This window comes from Salvia hispanica, chromosome 5 (assembly GCF_023119035.1).
Source record: "Salvia hispanica cultivar TCC Black 2014 chromosome 5, UniMelb_Shisp_WGS_1.0, whole genome shotgun sequence".
NCBI lineage: Eukaryota > Viridiplantae > Streptophyta > Magnoliopsida > Lamiales > Lamiaceae > Salvia > Salvia hispanica.
The window spans coordinates 11,254,591-11,274,783 of NC_062969.1; the positions used below are offsets into that span (position 1 = coordinate 11,254,591).

Genomic DNA, 20,193 nt, shown 5'->3' on the forward strand with positions numbered 1-20,193 from the left:
TAATAGCGGATTTTATGAATCTTTATTCGACCAATTATGTAAATACTTATTTTGAAAATAATTGAAATTTTCAATTTTCCACTAGATGTATAATGAATGATAATAAATCTTATAATGTTTAAATTTCCCTCAATATATTTTAATATGTATCATCCGAGTAAGACTTAGGAATTCCTCTAATTAATGGGCATTAATTTTCAAATGCATATATATATTTATAGACCAAATGAAATATAAATATTCTTGAAATGTTGTAAAATGCAGCAATAAACTTAATTTGAAGCGACAAAAAATAAAAACAATAATATAAGCGATGTAATTATATTAATGTTTTTTGGGTCCAAACATAACTAATGAACCGAATCCGATGGATTTTTAATATGTATGCAAAGTGCGATATGTCAAATAATTAACTTGCACTAAAACAAAAGCGCTACGATAAATATATTTCCATAAGTACAACAAACAAGTACTCTCTCCATCCTACTGAAGATGATTCATTTTCCTTTTTATATTGTCCCAATAAATATGACTCATTACTAAAAATAAAAATACTTTTTATCTCTACTATATTACATATTTCTTACTTTACTCTCTCCACTTAACACACAAAATAAAGCTGCATACATCTTGTAATACCCCGACTTTTTCTACTTTTATTTGTTCTCCAAGACATTGTTTGTGTAGCCGAAATTTTTTTGCATTCAATTCTTTTCGATGATTAATGGAATGGGCTTTCCGTTAATAGAAATTGGGCCATGATCTATTTCATTCTTTTTGTCAAGCCAATTCTTTTCTCGAGGCCCGATTAATAAAGCCCAAGTGAGCTTCATTGTTTATGCAATCGCACAAAATCAACCACTCCCTTTCTGTTGAGGAATTTTTGGCCATGATCTGTAACCACCGGAAGATTGGAACGAATCCAGTTCAGTTGATATTTATATACTACAAGTCTTCTCACAATTTGAAGTTACATTACTTTCATTAAATTCTAGAACCGAGAGAGGGAGAGGATGGGTGGCGCTGTTTAGAGTTTTAATCCGGGGGGCGAGGAGTTGAGTGAGGCGACGGATTTTGTGTTGGAGCAGCGGCTTAGGCCATCACAGGCGTCGAGAGGAACGAGGCGACGGCGGCGACCGGCTGCTGATGAGGAGTGCGAGAGAGGCGACTGCCGCACGGCGGCAGCGGCGAGGTGGTGCTCGAGGTCACGAATGGCAGCAATGGGCGTCGAGCAGCAGGGGCTGACGGCGGATCACGAGCTGTCGGCACACAGTGACAGCAGCGGCGTGAGAAAGGCAGCGATGGAGACTCGCCGCTGTTCAGATTTGGACGCGGTGGGTAAGGCCGTGAAAACTAACGACTGTGCAGTTACGGCAGACTGAGCGACTAGGCGGCGGATACCGACTCGACAGAGAGACGGCGGCGCTGTAAATTAAGAAAGAGAAGATGGAGAGATGAGCTAGACAGAGGGAGAGCTGGCCAAAAAGAGAAAGGGGATGGTATTGAGAAATCAATGAAGAGTTTGAAATTCTCAATTTGGTGTTGATTTCCGCGAGAGGGAACAGCAGCGGAGCTTTCACCGGATTGGGGTTTTCGATTTGAAAGAGAAGCAGAGAGAAAGGAGACAGAGATGAGAAAGAGAATTGGCGACGCGCCAGCTCACGGAGCTTGAGTGCGCGAATTGTCGCAGCAGTGCCGACGACTGTGACTCCAGGCGAACCAACGGGCTCCGGACGCGGGATGACAGCAGCAGCAGCTGGAGTCCACTGCAGCAGCGGCGAAGGACAGTGAAGCGTCGAATGAAGTAAAAGAAAACAGGAGGGCAGAGACTTCCAGATTTCACAACTTAAATCGAAACTGGACCGAACTAGAAAAGAAAAGAGAAAGAGTGAGAAGTGACGGCGAGAGAGAAGGCAGACGGAGTTGGACATTTTCACATTCCATTGGGGGTTTACGTAATGAGAAAATGAGATGTGAGTATGGCCCTTTGTTCTATATAATACCATAAGTTTTGTTTCAAGCAGTATTGATAAATAGTAGGCTAAAGTTTTAATTAGGGACTTGGGCAACTTGTTTATCTAAGTTGGACTGGAAATCAATTACAAGAGTGATGAAGGCTCGGGTGGCAGTAAAAGAAGGGGAGATCAAGGGTAAGATTTAATATCGCGTAGGATGCATGCATTGTTTTAACTTAAACTATTTTCGTAAAGTCTAATTCCTGTATATTATGTTTATTCATAAAAGGGTGATTTTTGCAAGCTATTTGAGAACGGAATGGAAAGACAAGTTGATGATTTTAAGCGAACGAGGTGGGCTTTCTTTTTAAATAAGGACTATGTCATAAGTATGTTTATTTTTAAATGGTGCAAAATATGTTGTCATGCCATATTTTTATGTTGATGTGGGACTTATCTGAAATGGCTATGCCATGTATTGTTAACGAATTCGGGTCCCAGTAGGGCCGCAAACCCTGCTCGGACTGGTGTACACCCAGTAGATCGTGCGCTATCTCTTTGAATTGGCCGGTCTAGTGACTTGGAATATGGCCACATTCCTTGTCATGTAGTTCAGATATGGTATGGTGATGTTGATGATGTTGAGGTTGATGGTGATGATGATGTTGGTGAAATGTTTTAGTGACTCGGGCCCCTTTCAAAGTTAAAACCCCGAGGTCACTCGTTAATGGCATGATAAATAATTTTTATAAAAATGTTTTCGGCATGAGTACACTGAGTGCATCAAGTACTCAGCCCTGCATTTGTTTTAAAAAAAATGTGCAGGTTGAGCGGTGACGAGCGCGGTGGGTGTTGAGCATAAAAGTGAAGAATGTCTATCAAATGTTCAGAATATGTTGTGTCTTCATACATAGCATGATTCTACTCTCGAAATGCTTCCGCTGAATGTTGTTTCTTTTGAGTTAATGTATAAGTTGAGATTATATCATTTTGACTTGTTGATTGTCGAAATAATACTCTGATTTTATTCGAGCTACTTCTTTTATATTGAGCTTTGGTCGAGTTTTGTTGTTTTCCCCCTTTCTTTCCCGCTTCTTTAACCCTCCCCTAGTCGCGATTTACCGTGTTTTCTATCCTTAGAAAATGTGGGCGTGACACATCTCGTGCCACCCAAGAAAGTGGCCATCTTTCTTGGGACAGTGGGAGTACACGATTATCTATTGTACTCCCTCCGTCCACCATTTAAAGAACTATTTTGCCATTTCGGTTTGTCCATGATTTATAGAACTATTTACTTTATTCCACTTTTAATATGCAGATCCCACATCCCACCAACTATCTACACTCACAATTCAATATAAAAATAATACTTTAAATAGGTCTCGCATTCCACTCACTTTCTCCCTTCATTTTTCTTCACAAAGTCAATAATTTTTTAAAACTCGTGTCAAGTCAAAATAACTTTTTAAATGGTGGGCGGATGAAGTATATTTCTCTAGCTCGTACAACATACAAGTACGTGATTATTCATTACGTATATTCAATATAAGTATGGAACAATAATATATAGATATATAGTGGAAGTGAGGATCAAGAGTAGATGCAATTAAAATAGACATGATGCTCATCCATATCAACCCCCCTTTCCAAATCATTCACTAATTCCATAACCCGAACATATCCCCTCGTACCCCGGAGAAGGCCAGTGCCGCCGATGACCGCCTTGTTCCCACTTGCATACGCCACTGGCTCTGACCTCCGCATCTCTCCTTTTGTAGGGAATTCTTCGGACTTTGTTGGGAGGGAAATGGCTATGAAAAGGAGGATGGTGAGAGAGAACGTTGGAGCTTTGTCCATGGCTGCAAATGTTTAATGTTTGGTGCATGAAATTTCAACTATATATACAATAGAGTTTTCAAATTGAAGTAACATTAATAATTAAATGTTTTTATCATCTCACGTAAATTTAAGTAATAAAATTGTCTCAAACTAATAAAATTGTCTCAAACACGACTTTTACTACTCCAAGCTTCTTATTGACGATTGACATCATCTCATCAGACGGCAATACGTTAGTAAATGATGAGTTTTTTATGGAATAAATTGAGAAATAATGAAAAGAGAAATTAAAATAAATATAATTGGTCTAATTTACCTTTAAGACTGATAAGCAAATAGAATAAAATAATTCAATAAAATGAAAAGCACTTCTATAAGTTAGTTGTAAACTTATAATTAGGTTTTGCTTACTCTAATTCTATATGATGGTTGATGTACACTGGTCTAATGTCAAGGATTATTTGTTACTAATAAGGAGTATCTATTATTATCTATATTTTCGATTTTTCTATTCACTTTTTAACAGTTTGGTTGATTTTGTACTATTAGTGTCGGATGAAACTAAACATGTAGTACTACCAAAGAAGGCATCAAATTCCCCGGTCCCTTTGACTCTCTGCAGTCGGCCCTCTCCCAGCCGGCCAGGCCCCTCTCTGCAATCGACCTCTCACCATCTCACGCCTAGAGTTGTCAAGTGGGTCAGGCCGGCCAAGACCCACCAATATAGAGGCCCAGCCCAGCCCGAGCCCATTCCTAAGGCGGACTGGGCTTTTATTAATTTGTTACCTACTTCATCTATCACCTACTATACTCTCTTTTTATATTTCCTACTTTATTCCTCTTTCATACTTTTTAACACAATTTATTAATTTATGTGCCTAAAAGTTTTGACTCAATTTAATTAGGATGGAGAAAATATTATGAATGGTTAATTACCTAATTACATTAAAAAAAACTAATTATATAAGATGGGTGCCTGACGGGCCTAAGCCCAGGCCTAGGCTAGGCTAAAGATGGTCCTGGGCCGGGCTGGGCCATGGTGTACAAAATGGCCTAACTAGAGCCCATATCAACCAGTTTTTGGCTTATTCGGGATCGGGTACCCCATTTGCTAAAATTAAGCCAATGACCTATAATGGTAATAACAATTGTTTCATATTTGAACAAACAGTTCCCAGCTGAAATAATATATATACATTTTTTCGTTAGTTCTCGCTGTGGTACATGTATTGTCGAATGTTGACAACGTCAATTTTAATTTACGTTTACATGCTTATTATGATCTCGTATTCAACAATAGATTGAAGAATTAAATCACATATGTACAAACATCACATAGGACTGAAAATGCAAGGTAAACTCTTTCATTTTTTAAAGTTAGGAGAATAGGTTAGGATTGAAAACTAATTAATCTGAACTTAACAATGAACAAGCAACTGATCAAGGACTAGCCCGACACAAAACAATTACAAGATTATTCATTATATTTAATATATATAGGAGTTTGATAAATAATCAAACACAAACACAAAACGACACATACTGAGGATCAATACATTTATGGAGTACTATATAAATATATATAGACATCATGCTCATCCACAAAAACCCCCCTTTCCACATCATCCGAAAATTCCCTAATCCGAACGTGCCCCTTCGCAAACCGAAGACGGCCGGTGCCGCCAACGACCGACAGATTCCTTTCAGGCAATCGCGGCATATCACGCCCTATCACGTTTAGCGTGCTGCCGTTGTACCTCCCCTCGGTGAAGAAGTAATTGTACACCACTAATTGCGCCAGATCTTCCACCTCGGCATACGTGGCCATCCCCTGAGCTCGGCCCACCGCCCTCGAGCTCAGGTTCGGCCCTTCCGTCAGGGGATCGTCGAAGACAAACACCGTGCCGAAGTAGTATCGGTAGGTGTTGGTGGTGGGGGCCTGCGCCACGACCAAGGCCGACGGCGCGTCGCCACGGATGGATTCGCGTAAGAAGAAGTGGAAGTGAATTAGCCGCTCTGACCTCTTGAAGACTTTTGTAGAGAATTGTTGGGAGTTTGTTGGGTGGGAAATGGCTAAGAAAAGGAGGAGGATGATGAGAGATAATGTTGGAACTTTGGCCATGCCTGCAAATGTTTGAAGGTGCATGATTAATTTAACGATCAGATTTCAACTCTATATATACACGAATGTAGTGTTTTCAAATGAAGTTGGCTGCTACCAAACTTATACATCAAATATTTAATATAAGTACTCCTATAATTTTGGATGAATTGTTTGTAACATAGTAAACTTTGGAAATTTAAAAAAAAAAATTTAAAGTATAACTTCGACTAAAACACGATTTTTATTATATTATCCAACTGCTAAACATTGAGCACCAAGCTTCATGACAATTGAAAGCACCTTATCAGACGATAATCGTAATGACGAGTTTTTTTTAATGGAATGAACTTAGGTTTTTGCAAATTTTTCACCAATTAGATTTATTGCCAAATCAGAACTCACGAAGCAATTGAAATGACATCGACTTAGTATCTATATTAGTACTTAGTATTATTTTAGATAACATAGCTTCCTCACCATGAAGAATATCAGCTATCAATTGCAATAATAAGGAATTAGTTGGGCAAATAAATTTTATTTAATTTGGGTTTTAAATTATGACAATAAACTATAATAAAACACTAGGTTTTATTAATTAGGTATCATGTGTCATTCTTTGTTGATCAATTACTTATAAATTAAATGTACGTTTATAGAGGGGGGCCCTTGAAATTTACACTTTTTACGAGAACGAATATCAGTGATTGCGGGATTCATACAGTTTTTGATTTGATTGGAAAATTAGTTTATGACTCTATTCATAATAGATTTTACCTGAGAATGGGTCATAATAACATATTTATTCACTCCAACCAGCTTAAAATGACATATTTTCCTTTTTAATTTGTCCCAACTAAGATTCTTTTTTTTGAAAACTTTCTCTCTCCAGTTAATATACTCAACCACTTTTTTCACTCTAATAAATTGTTCATCTTTCTTTATTTCTTTACTTTAATACTTACATCCACATTTTCTCTCTCCAATTAAACACTTTAATCTATAACTCCTAAAATCTTGTGCCGGCTAAGCAATGTGTCATCTTAGGCGGGACGGAGGGAGTATTATTTTAATTAGGTACGTAGTTGTGAAATAACTATCTCAAAAGAAGGGCGACCTCTAAATTGTTCATTTGATATTGAGGTGCTAAAGCCTAAAGTGTTCATTTTTTTTCTTTGAGCTAAATCGGTTCTTTACTAGGTAATCGAGAACTGAATCTTATTCGGCCTCGGTTCCAGTTATTTGTTTCACCAATTTTGCGAGTCCGTTAACCAACCGAATTCCCAGCTCCTCGGCTTGTGGCATCACAAAAAGGAATACTTCTTGCTTAGGCTGAATGCAAATAAAGATCTCATAATAAACTAAATACGGAAATACCTAATTGATTTACTAATCATCTAACCAGTGGCGCCGAACATACACTTGTGAATGGGGTCCATGGGACTCCAGTACGTTACAAAAGTTCAATAGTGCAGTTGGTTTCCTTGGCGTCAACCTCTTGCTATATAGGAGTTTGAACCTCATTTATAGCAGTTTATTTTCTTTTTAGTCAAATTTGATTATGAGTTCTATACTTTTATTCATTATATTTTTATTAATTTTTCTTACAACTGCTAAATACGTCCATAAAAAATACTCCCTCCGTCCGCCATTAGGAGTCCTATTCATGGGCGGCATGAGTTTTAAGAAATGTTATGAAAAGTGGGTGGAAAAAGGTTAGTGGAATAAGGGTCCCACTTGTATATGTTAGTTTTAAATGAAATGTGAGTGAAATGAGTTAGTGGAAGGTATGACCCTATTACCATTTATGATAAAAGTGAACCAGGTCTCTTATCCGCGGACGGACTAAAATGGAAAAACGAGACTCCTATTCACGAACGGAGGGAGTAGTTCGTAATGTCTTAAACATTGATATGGGCTCTCTGCTATCAAAATTCTGCATCAATCACGGCATCTAACTTACTTATTTAATGCAAAATTGGAACATTACACTAACAATTTTGATTTCAAATCCACCAACAAAAAATACTTCCTCCGTCCTTCATTATGCGTCTTAATTATCTATTTTGGTTTGTCCTATATTAATTGTGCCACTATATTTTTATAACCATTTATAGTGGACCTCACATTCTACTAATTTATTTCCATTTACTTCCTTTGTTTCAACTAAGTTGAGTCACACAGAAATGACTCATTTAAGTGTTTAGTAATTTAAGTGGAGTTATTAATAAAGTGGATAAATTGATTTGACGAGTATTTTATTACTTCTTTCGTCCCAACTAAGTTGAGTCGTATTCCTTTTTGGGATGTTGGAACTAAGTTGAGTTATTTCATTTTTTGGCTAAAAACAAAACATTCAATCACTCTTACTTTATTCCACCATCTACTTTTTACTGACTCTTTATCCTTCCTATTTTATTCATCTCTCTTACTTTTCAATGTAATTTCTTAATCTCTGTGCTCAAAAGTTTTGACTCAACTTAGTTGGGATGTAGGGAGTATTTTCTTTTAATCTTTATTTTTATGCGAAATTTTAATCTGAGTTATGGAGTGGAGTAATTGTTATTTTTAATTAATTTGTGAATTGAATTTCACTTTCTAATTTAATTTAATTTACAATTAAATTGATTATTCAATCCAACACCACCAACGACGAGGGCATTCACCGTTAGGGGCCGGCGAGGATTCACCCATCCCTCTTCATTTGGGTTACAATCGCCTGCGGTGCAGAGAGGAACGAGAGAAACTGAGGCTGGAGACGATGGGCCAAGGTTCCAGTAGGCTCACCGCGACTAGGGCGGCTGGAGATGATGGGCATTCACCGTTAGGGGCCGGCGAGGATTCACCCAACCCTCTTCATTTGGGTTACAATGGAAATTGAGTCAGATTGGGCAGCTGGAGATGATGGGCTAACGTCGCCAACATGCCCACCACGACGACGAGGCAATTAAAGGGAGGAGGAGGAAGAGGTGGTGAATCTAGGATTTTCCAAAATAGAGAGAGAGTTGTTGTGATGAGAGATAGTGGGATGGATGAAATGAATGACGGTAGTTGGGTGGGTGAATTTAATTTATTTTTAAATTGTTAAGTGCTAATTAGATTTTAATTGTAATAAGGAGATTAATTAGGGTGTCTGAAATTCTTAATTTATACCTAAAATAAAAACTTAAAATATAATGACACAATTTTGTTAGGACAATCCAAATTAAAGGAAAGTGATTCAACTTGGTTAGACGGAGGAAATAAATTTTATTAATCTAAAATTGTAGAGTATAAAAAAGTAGGATCATATTCTACTAGGAGTAATTTTTTCAACCACTTTCTTGTCAAGTCAACTTGAGATATATATTGACTGAGGGACAAGTTACTCTTTGAAAATGTTGTAGAATGCAGAAATAATTAACCTTAGTTTGAAGGGATAAAATATAAAACAATGACATAATTATATTAGTAAATATTTTTTTTTTGTCCAAACCTAATTAATGAACCGAATTCGATGAATGATTTGACTAGAACAAAAGCAATGTGATGGCGATCAAATAGGGTATACACAATTGTCTGTGGTATTCATCTCTCGTACAACACAGAAAGAGATGATTGTTCATTATATACAGTAGTAGTATATAGATGGTATATAGCAGTAGTAGAAGTGTACATGAGGATCGAATTAGATCAAGGGAGGATGAGAAAGACAAGATGCTCATCCACAAAGTAGCCCCTTTGGATATCAACCGAATATGCCCTCAGCCGAACATACCCCCTCGCACCCCGGAGACGGCCGGTGCCGCTGAGCACCGACAAATCCCTCACATCCGACCGCGGCGCATTCCGCCCCATCACCTGTAGCGTGCTGTCGTTGTACCTCCCCTCGGTGAAGAAGTAATTGTACACCATTAATAACCCTGTTTCCCTTACATCGGCATACGTGGACAACCCCTGAGCTCGCCCCACCGCCCTCGAGCTGAGGTTAGGCCCCTCAGTCAGGGGATCGTCGAAGACCAACACCCTGCCGAAGTTGTATCGGTAGGTGGGGGTGGTGGGGGCCTGCGCCACCACCAAGGCCGACGGCGCGTCCCCACGGATGGATTCGCGTAAGAAGAAGCGGAGGCGAATTAGGCGCTCTGACCTCTGCAACTCTCTCTTGGGAACTTTTGTAGAGAATTCTTGAGAGTTTGTTGGGAGGGAAATGGCTAAGAAAAGGAGGACGATGAGAGAGAACGTTGGAACTTTGGCCATGGCTGCAAATGTTTGGATGTGCATGATTAACGATCAGATTTCAACTCTATATATATACTCGAATAAGCATCAACGTAGTTTTTTCAAATGAAGTTGGCTGCTACCAAACTATGACTACTAGTACTATATTAAATGTTTTATGCAAGTACTCCTATAATTTTGGATGAATTGTTTGTAACTAGTAAACTTTGGAAATTTTTTTAAAAAAAACAAATTTAAAAAGTATAACTTCATCCGAAACACGGTTTTTATTATACATCCACCTGCTAAACATTGAGCACCAAGCTTCTTGACAATTGAAAGCACATAATCAGACCATAATCGTAATGGCGAGTTTTTTTAAATGGAATGAACTTAGGTTTTTGTGCAAAATTTTCACCAATTTGATTTATTGATAAATCAGAACTCACGAAGCAATTGAAATGACATCGTCTTAGTATCTACTCCCTCCGTCCCGCTTAAGATGACACGTTTTCTTTTTTAGTTTGTCCCAACTAAGATGACATATTTCCTTTTTTGGTAACTTTCTCTCTCCAATTAATAGACTCAATCACTTTTTCTCACTCTTATTAAAATACCATCTTTCTTTATCTCTCTACTTTAATACTTACACCCACCTTCTCTCTCTAATTAAACATTTTAACCAATAACTCCTAAAATCACGTGCCGGCTAAGCAATGTGTCATCTTAGCCGGGACGGAGAGAGTATTACTTTATTCTTTTTTAAAATAACATAGCTACCTCACCACAAAGAATATCAGCTATCAATTGCAATAATAATGAATTAGTTGGGCAAATAAATTTTATTTAATTTGGGGTTTTAAATTATGATAATAAATCATAATAAAACACTAGGTTGTTTAATTAGGTATCTTGTGTCATTCTTTGTTGATCTAATTACTTAATAAATGTTACGTTTATTGAGAGGGGCCCTTGAAATTTACACTTTTTACGAAAACGAATATCAATGCTTATGGGATGAAGAGATTTATTATTCAGGTTAATACTCTTCTTCTTTTTTGGCGAAGAAAGACTAAATTTTTGTATGAAAGTTAGAGGAGATTTCAGAGTGATGAAAATTGAAAGTTTGCCCTCTAATCTGAAAATTACAGGATTTATGATAAAAACTAGAAACACATATAATGGTTATCAAGAGAACCGACAGGGTTGAGAATGCAGCAAATTTACACTCTTTCTTGATGACTGTCTATCACAACACCATATTAAGTAAAATTTACAAATATTTATTCAACAATTTATATAGATATTTATATTATAAAACATTCAAATATTTCAACTTTTCCCTAAATATATAATGAATGACAACAGTTCTTATAATGTCTAAATGTCCATCAATATGTATATATATTCTAATATTTATCATCCGAATAAGACTGAGGAGTTCCTCCTCTAAGTAATGGGCATTATGTCAAAAAAAGAAAAGAAAAAAGAAATACGAAATAGAAATGGTTTTTCTAACTAATGGCAAAATAAAGAATTAGGAATTTGGGAAATACCGAAATATAGTGTGACTTTGGGAGAGATTGGTTTGACCGTGAGTTTGTGATTTTGGGAAGATGGAAGATTGAAGCGTATGGTTTAGAAAAGATAGAAGATTGTACGGAGAAAAGTGTAAACAAACGTGAGTTTGGAGAGAAATTGAGAGAGATCGGTTGTGATGGAGTAAATCAATCGAGCACCAGTTGATAGACCCTTGATTTATCTTTGTAGAGCACGGACATTTATAAAAAGGAGGATGAGGAGAAGAAGATAAACACTAGTTGGAGTTATAGAGGACAATTTCAACCAGAACCGTGAATGAGAATAATATGTTTATTATTTCATTATTTAAACCTCTAACTAGACTCAATAAAGTTAAAGATTGCATACATATTAGCTAATTAAATTAAAAGATATGCTAAATCAACTAATACTAAAAGATGTGGAGAATGTTGTTGGACAAGGCATAACCAATCTTGTTCGACAAGGCATGAGTTCCCTATTAAGAGATCTTGGTAAATAGTGAATCCCCGATGATCTGATCCCTATAGTGTTCACTTTTTTATTTTCTTAGTTATTTTGGTTCTTCCTTGAGTAATCAATAATCGCACTGAACTGATTTGGTCGGTTAGGAACCGAATCAAACCGAACCTTATTCGGTCCCAATTCCGGTCATTTGTTTTATCCATTTTGGGAGTCAATTAACCAATCGTTCGGTTCAGTTGCTAATTGAACTGACCGAATTCTCAGCCATAAATTGTACTCCCTCCGTCCCCTATTAAGATTCACACTTTTCCATTTCGGTCCGTCCCCAATTAAGAGTCACACTTCATTTTTACCATAAATGATAAGTAGGTCCTACATTCCACTAACTCAATTCACTCACATTTTATTATAAAATCAATATAAAAAATGGGTCTCACATTCCACTAACTTTTTCAAATTAACTTTTCTTTACATTTCTTAAAATCCGTACCCGGTTAAAGTGTGACTCCTAATAGGAGACGAAGAGAGTAATATCCTAAAAAAAATACGTCACACTTAACTAGATCAGCGATAAAGATCTGATAATAAACTAACTACCTAATTGATTTATTAACCATCTAACTAGCGGCGTACCTACACCTGTGAATGGGGTTTGGGGGCCCCAACAAATTTAAGATTGACTATGTAATGTGCTACTTCATATGTTAATATAGGGTTCGTTACATAAGTTCAATAGTGGATGGATTTTAATACGTATGTATGATGCACTAGAACAAAAGCGCTACGACAAATATATTTCCGTACACGATTGTCAGTTGTATATTTATATCGTACAACCTACAACTATGTGATTCTATTCATTATATATATTCAATATAATTATGGAACAATAATATATAAGCACAAACATATAGAGTAAATATATATATAGAGATTTAGGGATGTGATCAAATCAATAAGTGGAATTATGTAAAAAAATCGAAGTAAATCTCAGTTATTGGATTTTGTGATGTAATCATTAGATTTATGTCACTTGTCATCTAATAATGTAGATTGTATAGTCTAATACGTAGTCCGACTAATAATGTAATGCATTTTAGTCTAATGATGTAGATTGTGTAATCTAATAATGTAGCTCGACTAATAATGTAACACTTTTAGTGTAATAATGTAGCTCGGATATTATTATCACAACCATCAAATAGGATCCAAGGGCTGAGATTTACTTTGATTTTTTACAGAATCTCACTTATTGACCATAGTGCACCGTAGGGAGGTATTAATATCAAGGGTGTAGGGATCAGATTAGTCTAGATTCACTAATTACCGAGACCTCTTTGTTCTTGTACAAGAGAGCTCAGCCAAACTCTCACCCACGCGGCTGATTTTACACAAGTAATGTTAACTAAGATTACAAAGAATCTAGTTCTAACTATTACAAGGTCTTGAAGTTTAGCTATTCAGCCTTACTTGCAACCACTTCAACCTGCACACTCAATACACAAGTCAGTCACACTAGGAAAGATCCTCTCGGATCTAAACATAAGAAACTAACAGTTAACAGAGAACAAGAACAAAAGATCAAAGTATCTTGGCTCAGAACCCGCCACAACAACACAGATCTATTCTTCCAGAACAAGACCCAAGGGAGCAACAATGGATTGGATAGAGTCAACCCTCAGACCACCAATACCTCCACCAGATAAACCCCTCGCACTAGGTCAAGTTCCACCGAACAAATCTTCACACAAAATTTTCAAGTTCTCACAAACCCTAGTTCCTCTCCAGTAACAAGCAATCGAAGAGATTGCTTCACACCAGCACTCACAAAAGATCTATCACTCAAAGAACCATGGAAGATCACCAAGAGATGGCCGAAAGAACATCGGAGAAGAAGAGAGAGTATGAGAGAGAAGCTCTGAAGAGAGAGAGAGAGAGATTAGAGAGTTGGTTAATGAGAACGGCACATAGCCTTCTCACATAACAAACACAGCCCTACATCCAACGACTGGAAGGCATCATCCGAGTGAGAGGGGCACGTGGCAGCATCTGGTGAGTGAGGGTAAGTAATTGGGCTCAGCCCAATTAATAACATCCGGGCTTAACAAATAACACAGCCCAAATAAGAGTCCACTCTAAATATCCAACATACTCCACCTTGGACTATTATTCTGGGAAACCAATTAGGAGTTGTGGGCTAAGGTAAAATCATCACAGCCTACAAGGCAGAACCCTCAGCACCAAAGGACAAAGTCCATTAGCATCTTGGGAACTACCAGGTTGCCTTTAGACACCAGAGGGGCTGACACCCATTAGTCTAAAGGTCTTCATGCCTCCAGCCACCTACCACCCTTACCACAGCAGATAAGGTGGCTGAGGTCTTTCCCCTGGGACATGCAACCTATCCTAGATCAAAGTGCAAAAACTTAATGCAGAAAAGAAGTTTTTCTAAAGGTAAGGGTTTAGTTCCCATGTCAGCTGGGTTTTTATCAGTATGCACCTTTTGAAGAAACACTTCACCCTTTTCTACAATATCCCTAATGTAATGAAACCTTACATCTATATGCTTTGTTCTCTCATGAAAAATAGGGTTTTTACATAACTGAATAGCAGATTGAGAATCAGAGAACAACACAGGAGAGGATTTCACAAACTTGAGTTCAGAAAGTACTCCCTTTAACCATACAACCTCTTTCATTGCCTCAGTGATGGCAATATACTCTGACTCAGTGGTGGACAAGGCCACAATGTGCTGCAGCTGTGATTTCCAACTTATGCAAGACCTACACACTGAAAATACATAGGAGGTTGTTGACTTCCTCTTATCTCTGTCATTAGCATAATTGGAATCCACAAAACCAGTTAGTAAGACACCATCATCACATTTAGAATAGCATAAACCATACTTAGCAGTTTGCTTCAAGTATCTAAGAAGCCATTTCAGAGCTTCCCAATGAACATGACCTGGATTAGACATGTATCTACTAAGACATGACACAACATAGGCAATATCAGGCCTAGTGCTAACCATCAAGCACATAACAGATCCAATAGCATTAGCATAGAGAATTCTCTTCATAGCATCAATTTCAGATTGAGACTTAGGGCACATATCTTTACTCAACATAAAATGAGCAGCTAAAGGCACAGAAGCAGGCTTAGCATCAAACATGTTAAACTTTTTCAGAATTTTGTACACATATGGTTCTTGATGCAACACAAGGGTGGATATATTTCTATCTCTACAGATATTAATCCCTAAGATTTTCTGAGCATCACCTAGATCTTTCATGTCAAAATTCTCACTCAAAGCAGCTTGCACACCCTTAATGGTTTTCAAACAAGGACCCATTATAAGCATATCATCAACATATAAAAGCAAAAACACAGGCACAGTATCAAGGTTCTTCACATACAAGCATGCATCAAAGGTACTTCTGACAAAACCTAACTTTTGCATACATGTATTAAACTTGATGTTCCACTGCCTAGGGGACTGTTTCAAACCATAAAGGGTCTTTTTCAACAAGCACACATGATTGGGAAACTTGGGATCAACAAATCCCTCAGGTTGTTTCATGTAAATAGGCTTATCAAGATCACCATGTAAGAAAGCAGTTTTAACATCCATCTGCTTCAATTCCCAATTAAAATGAGCACACAAAGCCAACATCATTCTAACAGTTGTGAATTTAACAACAGGGGCAAAGATTTCTGTGTAATCCACCCCCTCTTGTTGAGTAAAGCCTTTTGCCACTAATCTGGCCTTGTACCTAAGGCTCTCCACCTTATTTTTCAATTTATAAAGCCACCTGCAATCAACCACAGAAGCACCAGGAGGCAAAGGTACAAGTATCCAAGTAAGATTGATTTTTAGGGATACATTTCCTCCAACATGGCTTTATGCCACTGATCCCAAAACTTTGATTTTGTAGCCTGCTTGTAAGTTTGGGGTTCATCCCCATCAGACTCATGCACATTGAAAGCTAAGTTTATAAGAGCAACCAAACCAACAAAGCCATCAAACTTAACAGGCTACTTCACATTAGTTCTTCTAGCCCTATCTCTAGCAAGCACATAATCCTGTAAATTAGGAGCATCAATAGCATTATGAATACCAGCAGGACTATTAATCACATTTTGAACAGGGATAGGAGAAGTATTCCTTCCAGGACTATCATGCAAGTTGGACACATTGTCAGCAACATTTTGGGCAGGATTATTATGCAACACATTTGGAGTTCCTTCATCAAGTGTCTCATTAGGAGTATAGACTGGATAAGTGTTCCAAAATGGCTACTCCACCTCACTTGGAGCACCACTAGAATGCAACACTCCAGTGAGTGTTTTTGTGGACTCCACCTCAGTGAGAGGTTCATTGTCCACATTTATAGGATCTAGGCTCAATGTCAGTCTTAAGCAGGGGAATTTATCTTCATTGAAGACAACATCCCTACTTATTATGACCTTGAACCCAGGTTCATCCCTTAGCCAGACTCTATACCCTTTGACACCCTCAGGATAACCTAGAAAAACACATTTCCTAGATCTAGGCTCAAGTTTATCAGACTTATTATGCACAAAAGCAGTACAGCCAAAAACCCTTAGGTGAGAAAAAACAAGAGGCTTGCCATAGAACACATACTCAGGACACTGACTAACCAGAGGCACAGAAGGAGACCTATTTACCAAATAAGTAGCAGTTAACAAAGCCTCACCCCAAAACTTTTTTGACAATCCAGACTTAGAAAGCATGCATCTCACTTTTTCAAGTAAAGTCATGTTCATTCTCTCAGCAACCCCATTTTGCTGTGGGGTATAAGGCACAGTTCTATGTCTTTTGATTCCAAAACTATCACATAAATCATCCATCTGATTATTACAGAACTCCAGGCCATTATCAGTTCTAATAGCCTTAATCTTCTTACCAGTTTGAGTTTAAATCAAAGTTTTCCAAGTTTTAAGTTTTTCAAAAACATCAGACTTGAGTCTCATCAAAAACCACCAAACTTTTCTTGAGAAATCATCAATCACAGACAAGAAGTAAACACATCCAGAGTGAGAAGACACAGAAGCTGGACCCCAAACATTCATATGCAAATATTCCAAGATACATTTACTCACATTAGCAGGAGCAGGGGTACTAGGAAAAGAAACTCTATGCTATTTACCCAGCACACAAGAATCACAGAAAGGCAACTCACTTTAAACATCATTATCAGAAAGAATGGCATGCTTTTTCAGGATACTCAAACCTTTTGCACTCATATGACCTAGCCTATTATGCCATAACATGGTTCTGTCAGTTTTAACTACATTGGCATAAGCTTTTTCACATGCAAGAGGCACAGCATTACAAACATACAAGCCACATTTTTTCTTAGCTTTGAAAAGACACATAGAACCTCTGCATATCTTCATACAACCTTCTCCCCACTTCCCCCCAATACCCTCATTTTCAAGAGCAGTACACGACATCAAATTATAGCACAGATCAGGAACATATCTGACATCCTTTAAGCTGAGCACATAACCATTTTCAAACTTCAAACACACAGTGCCAATACCAAGAATTTCACATTTCTTGTCATCAGCCATTGACACAAAAGTCTTAGTTACAGGTTTCAGCTCAGAAAACACTTCCTTAAAAGGACTCACATGATAAGTACATCCAGAATCACACAGCCAATCATTTGAAGTGAAGGGACATGCAGGAGAGGCATTCACAAATTGCAGGTCATGCACCATGAACACAGAATCATTGACATTGTCATAAGTAGCAACATTAACAAGGGTTTCAACCTGGAAATTGTTGTTAGGAAACTTATTTTTCTTAGGTTTAGTGCACTCTCTCTTATAGTGTCCAACATCACCACAGTTGAAACACTTCCTATAGGTTTTAGGATCCTTGCTTCTAGACCTAGACCTAAATTTTTTCCTAGAGTTTGAGGAATTACCAGAACCACCACTGGGCTCATTGCCCCCTCTAGATTTAGATCTTCCTCTAACATTCAACACCTTATTATAAGCATTCTTATCAGCAACACTTTCCCTAAGCTCAAGTTCTTTGGATTTCAGGGAGCTAATAATTAGGTCTAGAGGAGCAGAGTTTCTACCATACTTAATGGCAGCCTTAACATCACTATAGGAATCAGGTATGGCATTCATCAGGGCTATGCTTGTGTATTCATCTATGGTTTTATCACCTGACCTCTTAATGTCCTGAACTAACTTCTGAAACCTATCCACATTGTCATCAATATCTTTAGCAAGATCAAGCTTAAATTTGAACAGTTTTTCAAGCAAATACATTCTGGAAGACATAGAGGTTTCAGTATACAGAGTATCAAGTAATTTCCACATTTCAGCAGCAGATTCCTCATGATCAACTTTTCTTATCACAGAATCAGATATATTTAACACAATGGTAGCCCTTGCCAGATCATTCATCTCATCAATTTTATCTTGAGCAGTATCCTCAGGTAAAGTACCATCAACAACTTTAAACACTTTTTGTTGAATCAAAACACATTTCATTTTCTGTTTCCAAATAGCAAAATCATTTTTACCATTATAAGGAACCATTTTAGCAAGAAAATTTGCAAGAACACAGGAAGCAAGACAGAAACACACAGCCTTACACACCAGAAAGCACAGAGACATACACCAGCCCAAATAAGAGTCCACTCTAAATATCCAACAAAGGGGAAGGGAAGATGACAGAGACATGATGCTCATCTATATCAATCCCCCTTTCCAAATCATTCACTAATTCCCTAACCCGAACATACCCCCTCGCACCCCGGAGATGGCCGCTGCCGCCGATGACCGCCATCTCAATATTATCCGACCGCGGCGGATACCTCCCCATCACGTTCAGTGTGCTGCCGTTATACCTCCCCTCGGTGAAGAAGTAATTGTAGACCATTAATAACCCTGTTTCCCTCACATCGGCATACGTGAACAACCCCTGAGCTCGCCCCAACGTCCTCGAGCTCAGGTTCGGGCCCTCCGTGAGCCGAATGTCGACGACCTGCACCTCGCCAAACCTGGTTCGGTAGGTGTTGGTGGTGGGGGCCTGCGCCACCACCAAGACCGACGTCTCGTTGCCGCGGAGGTGGTAGTGGAAGTAGAAGAGGAAGTGAGTTAGCTGCTGTGACCTCCGCATCTCTCCCTTTGTAGGGAATTCTTTGGAGTTTGTTGGGAGGGAAATGGCTATGAAAATGAGGATGATGAGAGAGAACGTTGGAGCTTTGGCCATGGCTGCAGATGTGTAGAGGAGGTGACCATCAGATTTCAACTATATATATACACGAATAATTAAAATGACTATTCTATTGTGTTTTCAAATTAATTAAGTGCATTAATAATTAAATGATGTCAGATTAGAACTGGCGAACCAATTGAAATGACGTACACGTATATATTTATTTTTTTTAGAAAAATAATAGCTGCATCTCCACAAAGAATATCAGCTATCAATTGCAATTGCAATTATAACGAAATGGTTGGGCAAAAAAAATTAATTTTATGTTTTACATTATGGCAATAAAGCATAATAAAACTATTTGTTTATTAATTAGGCGTCATGTGCCTTTCTTTGTTGATCTAATTAGTTACACAAAACAACGTCAGTAGTCAGAGAAGGCACATTGAAATTTACTCGCCCGTCCACTGTTATTTATCCATTTTTACCATATTGCCATTAATCATCCACGTTCACTTTTTACCATAAATAATAAGTAGATCACATTCTAACTCATTTCATTTATATTTTATTATAAAACTAATATACACTTCGTCCCATAGTAGTTAAGGTTAAAGTCAAAGTAAGGAAATTTGCTACTCCCTCCGTTGCATGGTAATAGAGGCGTTTCTTTTCGACACAATATTTAAGAAAAATTGTGTTAAGTGGGTTAAGTAAAGAAAGAATAAAGTAAAAAATGAAAAAGGTAGATAGATGAAGAGAGATTAAGGTAAATGAGAAGAAATTTGTTGACTTTTGCTAAAAAGGGAAATGATTCCACTATTGTGGAATGTATCAAAATGGCAAAATAACTCTATTACTATGAAACA

The 20,193-nt window shown here is 37.7% G+C and overlaps 3 protein-coding genes across 3 annotated transcripts; all 3 read right to left on the reverse strand.

Annotated features, from left to right (window-relative positions):
* Positions 1-5,320: 5,320 nt before the first annotated feature.
* Positions 5,321-5,933, reverse strand: LOC125186384 (dirigent protein 1-like). The gene has a single exon (XM_048082739.1). The coding sequence runs from the start codon at positions 5,914-5,916 to the stop codon at positions 5,353-5,355; it is 564 nt and encodes a 187-aa protein (XP_047938696.1). The 5' UTR covers positions 5,917-5,933; the 3' UTR covers positions 5,321-5,352.
* Positions 5,934-9,567: 3,634 nt separating this feature from the next.
* LOC125189414 (dirigent protein 21-like) lies at positions 9,568-10,131 on the reverse strand. Its single transcript, XM_048086694.1, has one exon. The coding sequence runs from the start codon at positions 10,129-10,131 to the stop codon at positions 9,568-9,570; it is 564 nt and encodes a 187-aa protein (XP_047942651.1).
* An 8,674-nt stretch (positions 10,132-18,805) lies between these two features.
* Positions 18,806-19,378, reverse strand: LOC125189415 (dirigent protein 21-like). Its single transcript, XM_048086695.1, has one exon. It carries the CDS (start codon positions 19,376-19,378, stop codon positions 18,806-18,808), a length of 573 nt encoding a protein of 190 aa, XP_047942652.1.
* Positions 19,379-20,193: the final 815 nt, after the last annotated feature.

Coding starts and splice junctions, on each gene's coding strand:
- LOC125189415 (XM_048086695.1), bottom strand. CDS start 19,378: ATGGCCAAAGCTCCAACGTTCTCTCTCATCATCCTCATTTTCATAGCC.
- LOC125186384 (XM_048082739.1), bottom strand. CDS start 5,916: ATGGCCAAAGTTCCAACATTATCTCTCATCATCCTCCTCCTTTTCTTA.
- LOC125189414 (XM_048086694.1), bottom strand. CDS start 10,131: ATGGCCAAAGTTCCAACGTTCTCTCTCATCGTCCTCCTTTTCTTAGCC.